Source organism: Nicotiana tabacum, chromosome 12 (assembly GCF_000715075.1).
Source record: "Nicotiana tabacum cultivar K326 chromosome 12, ASM71507v2, whole genome shotgun sequence".
Classification (NCBI taxonomy): Eukaryota; Viridiplantae; Streptophyta; class Magnoliopsida; order Solanales; family Solanaceae; genus Nicotiana; species Nicotiana tabacum.
This window is the reverse complement of record NC_134091.1, coordinates 54,472,388-54,476,475: the sequence shown is the minus strand read 5'-3', so window position 1 is coordinate 54,476,475 and position 4,088 is coordinate 54,472,388. Positions and strand designations below refer to the sequence as shown.

Here is a 4,088-nt window from a genome sequence, read left to right as displayed (position 1 = left end):
AATGGTTATTTCATTCTTTGATTAGTTAATTTAAGTTCTTAAACGGTCAACTGTCGCGCAAAATAATTGTTTGTGGAAGAGAGAAGAAAATCATGGAAAGGGTTCAAGGATGTGATAATTTGATAGTTGAAAAATACTACTCCAGCAATATTCATTCTTAGAAGAAAAGTTCATTTCCAAAGAGCTATTAACATTAGCAAAGAATATTTAGAAGATTTTTTAGGATACATAAACATACTATCTGGTCGAAAAGTTGATTTTGGAAGAAAAATATTTTATGCGTGAAAGCTTATTGTAGGGATACATATACATACTATCTGGTCGAAAAGTTGATTTTGGAAGAAAAATATTTTATGCGTGAAAGCTTATTGTATCCTTAATCATCTGATATTTAAAAACAACTCAAAATTTATAGATGAAAATAGAAAAAACTTATCCTTCTTTAAATTTTCTTTCAACTGTGTTATAGCACAAGTCCTTACAACTAAGCACCTTGAAGAAAATTCTCTTTGCTTTATCATTTCTATGCTTGAACACCATTTTGAACTAATACTAGATACCATGAAGAAAAATAATATTTTACCTTTTCCTTTATTTTTAGTGCTCTTGCACACCATTTAGAACTACATTTGAGCATAGACAAAAATTGATTTTGGAATGATTGAGAACTGAATGGGTTTCTAAAGTAAAGAGATTTAATTATGCCTGAACATTTACTAGTATCAAAAATGCGAAATCTACAATTACAGTTTCGAGCACTAGGAGGGCACACAAATCAGGATTCAAATATATTGGTTCTGATCTGAAAAAGAGGTTGATATCATAATAGTTGTGTATTTGCTATATATTGAGGAAGATGAGGAAAAATACTAAGATAGAGAACATGGGATTCTAACAATAAATTCACTTCCTAACTTTCTTGGCTCCTTGACCTGAAAAATAACATTTACACTGAAGCATACTGGAATATTAGATTTAGCTTAAAAGACGAACTAAAAAGCTAATCAACTGCCATCGCCATATTAAAAGCACAAACATGTATGTCGCCAACAAACCAGGATGTCATTAGACATACCACACAAAGTTTACACAAAAAGCATCAACATCTTTTGTCAAGGACTGCTGATAATTGTCTCCAAAATTTCAATAAAATCCCTACTAAAATTGATATGAACCCAACAAAAAAGTAGCTAATTTACTGTAAAAAGCCAACAAACAGCAGAAACGAAGTTTTCATAGCCAACAAACAGCAAAAACGATGTTTTCATCCTTGTCAACATAACAAACTCAATAAAAGAAACCGAGAACTTTCCCACCAACATTCTTTCGCCGGGCTTCCTCATGGTCCATGATACCAGCAGAAGTTGTCAGCACAATGTAGCCGAACTGCAAGTTCAAACAAGTATGTAAGAAACGGAACAAAAGCAAAAACATAAACAGGGTATGCCTAACTAACAACTAAGACGCTTATTTCGTCCATGAGTGCAGACCAAATCTAAAGTTTTACCTGTTTACTATCTCAACTAGATAGGAGGGGGTTTCAAATCCACAATACAATTGTTCAAATACAACTTCAAAGAACCACAATTTCCATGACCAGTCACAAAGAGCAATAGCGAGAACATTCTAGCCATGGCAATATGACATAAGATTGCTCCTTTGAATAGGGAGAAGTCCCTACTTTACAGGAGAGCCTCAACTACTAGCATCTACAAAGAGGGTTTGCTCTGAGACATTAAAAAATGTAAGGGTCTTTATGAACATTACAGATGCTTGTCCGGATTACAGAGAATTGTTAAAGCTTAAGACGAACCAAAAAGGTATAGAAGCATTAAGCAAATCATGATTGATCAAAAAAGTAAAGAATCAAATTTTAAAAATGTTTATTTCACAATCTTATATGATCATAACTAAACAATCATCCCTACAATCAATTCGGGAAGCTAAAGAATAGAAGTCCTAATTTGGAGATGACCAGAAACGGAGTTCCACATATTGTTTAAAGGAACAAAGTGAATATATTAATCACCATACCTGACGAGAAGGGAGTAATCTAGCAGTCCATCCTTCAATCTCCTTAACTCCAACATCAAAGCGAGGACTAATGACACCACACTTGTTTAGCCTTCCATTCAGCTCAACAACTATCTTACCAGACCTATGATCATCAACGTACTCAAATTCACCAATGTAACCTACACATTGATACCATGAGTAAGAATATGACCAGGTAATATAGACAGTGCATAAAGCAAAAAACTAACACACCATGCTTCTGCATGACAATGAGGAACTTGATGATGACTTTTGAGGAAGGTCTAATCATGACCTGACGCTTTCCTCTCTTTTCAGCATTGTACATGCTCTTGAGAGCATCATTCAGCACACTAACCCTAACCATTATTTCCTGTGTCAAATGCAAAAAGTAATCAGGAGAATTTTCCAAAGGGTGACAACAAAAATAGCTCCAAAACTCCAAAACAGAAAAGAATCAAATTGAAAGGAGCAAATTATACCCTCAAACACCACTAATTACAGGGAAAAAAAAGTCACTGTCATTAGTAATTATAGACCAGGAGAGGACCAGGAAACTGCAAAAAGGATGACAAAACAGTTATACCCTAGTGAGTTAGACAACACGACAATAACCAATACACAGCTTCACAAACATCATAAGTACCATTCAAACACAAACTCCAAAAACAACACTTACTTTATTCAACGCCTCAAAGAATAAGAAACAAAATCCACACAGCCAAAACATCAGATATATTAAAAGCCAGGTTTGAAATGATCCATGTTACAGAATCAAGACAGCGTATCTTACTAAATAATAAGAAAGGGTCTTAGAATAATTACTGGCCAAAAATACTACTAGTAATGACTTGTGTAACGGCAATTGAAATGATATTAACTCAATTCTACTGCCTTATTTACTCCCAAAATTCCAACATTTTTATATTTCAAGGCAATGGAACACAATTTATTAGTGGTCCAACTTCAATGGACCCTAAAAAGCACAGCATAAGAGCCACGCTTAACCTCCAACAACATAGAATCAAACAACTCCAACAGGTGTCACTAAATAAGAAAATCAAAATATATTTCAGCAAAAGTAATCTAGGGTTATTCAACAACCAAAAGATGGAAGTAGTAACAGCAATGGGATCAAACATAGCTCATAATCCAACAAAATAAAATAAAATGGTGGCTTTAAAAATCATTATCAAAAAGGTTTTGAAAAAAAATGTTTCTTAAGCAGATAGAAAGGATATCATCTGAAGGGAGGTGAGATAAGAAGCACTTACACTTTGATTCGGTGAGAGGAAGATAACACGAAGATCTACTTCGCCGCTGTAGGAGTGTGGCAAAAAATGGAGGACCAATAGTAGGTTCAACAATGGGTTATTTGTAAATGGCCTAGGGTTTAGGTTTTGTTGTCCTCGACTTACGAAGAAGGCAGGTTAGTTTTGGGCTAGGATCCAATCCTTTCAAATGGGCCAAAATGTTTTTTGGTTAATTAAACAAGAGTCAAGATCACTTTTAGACCGTGATTGAAATTATTTATATTCGTTAGCCATAAAAGTATATAAAATTTATATATTTATATATATATATATATGACTATGAAGTATCATTTATTCATTAAAAGGGGTTCAAATTTGCCTTGTAGTATCCAAAATTGTTTTAAAGGGGTTCAATTTTTGCCCTTAGTAACACTTTTAGTTTATTTATGCAATGTGTTTTCCTTTATCATTAACAGATCTCCAGCATCAAAGTAGGTGGACTCCACGTGGAAAGATCTTTCAAGAGAAAAGTTTCAAATTTACCTCTCAACTTTGAATATGTTCAGGTTAGAAATTGATTAGGGGATAATAATAAAAATGAACGGATGATATTGGCAATATCACACCAAAAGTTTAACCAAGGTTAAAGTTACTCAATTTCTAATAGTATAATGACAAATTTGACCCTTTCCCTTTATTAAATGGTTATATAAACAAAACAAAACAAAAAGTATATAATAAACAAGTTCATACATATACAAAAGCTAATCTCACGCGAAAAATTAAACACAGTAGTCAAGG

At 33.4% G+C, this 4,088-nt stretch overlaps 1 protein-coding gene across 2 annotated transcripts; it reads right to left on the bottom strand.

Annotated features, from left to right (window-relative positions):
• Positions 1–1,041: 1,041 nt before the first annotated feature.
• Positions 1,042–3,465, bottom strand: LOC107814631 (small ribosomal subunit protein uS8z/uS8w). 2 transcript variants are annotated; one of them, XM_016640077.2, is made up of 5 exons: positions 3,309–3,446; positions 2,517–2,591; positions 2,269–2,407; positions 2,035–2,195; positions 1,239–1,386 (listed from the first exon to the last, which is right to left on the bottom strand). In XM_016640077.2, exons 3-5 carry the CDS (start codon positions 2,399–2,401, stop codon positions 1,288–1,290), a joined length of 393 nt encoding a protein of 130 aa, XP_016495563.1. In that variant the 5' UTR covers positions 2,402–2,407; positions 2,517–2,591; positions 3,309–3,446; the 3' UTR covers positions 1,239–1,287. The 2 variants fall into 2 exon arrangements, with proteins under 2 accessions (XP_016495561.1, XP_016495563.1); XM_016640075.2 differs by lacking the exon at positions 2,517–2,591 and having other exon boundaries at positions 1,042–1,386; positions 3,309–3,465.
• Between the last annotated feature and the right edge of the window lie 623 nt (positions 3,466–4,088).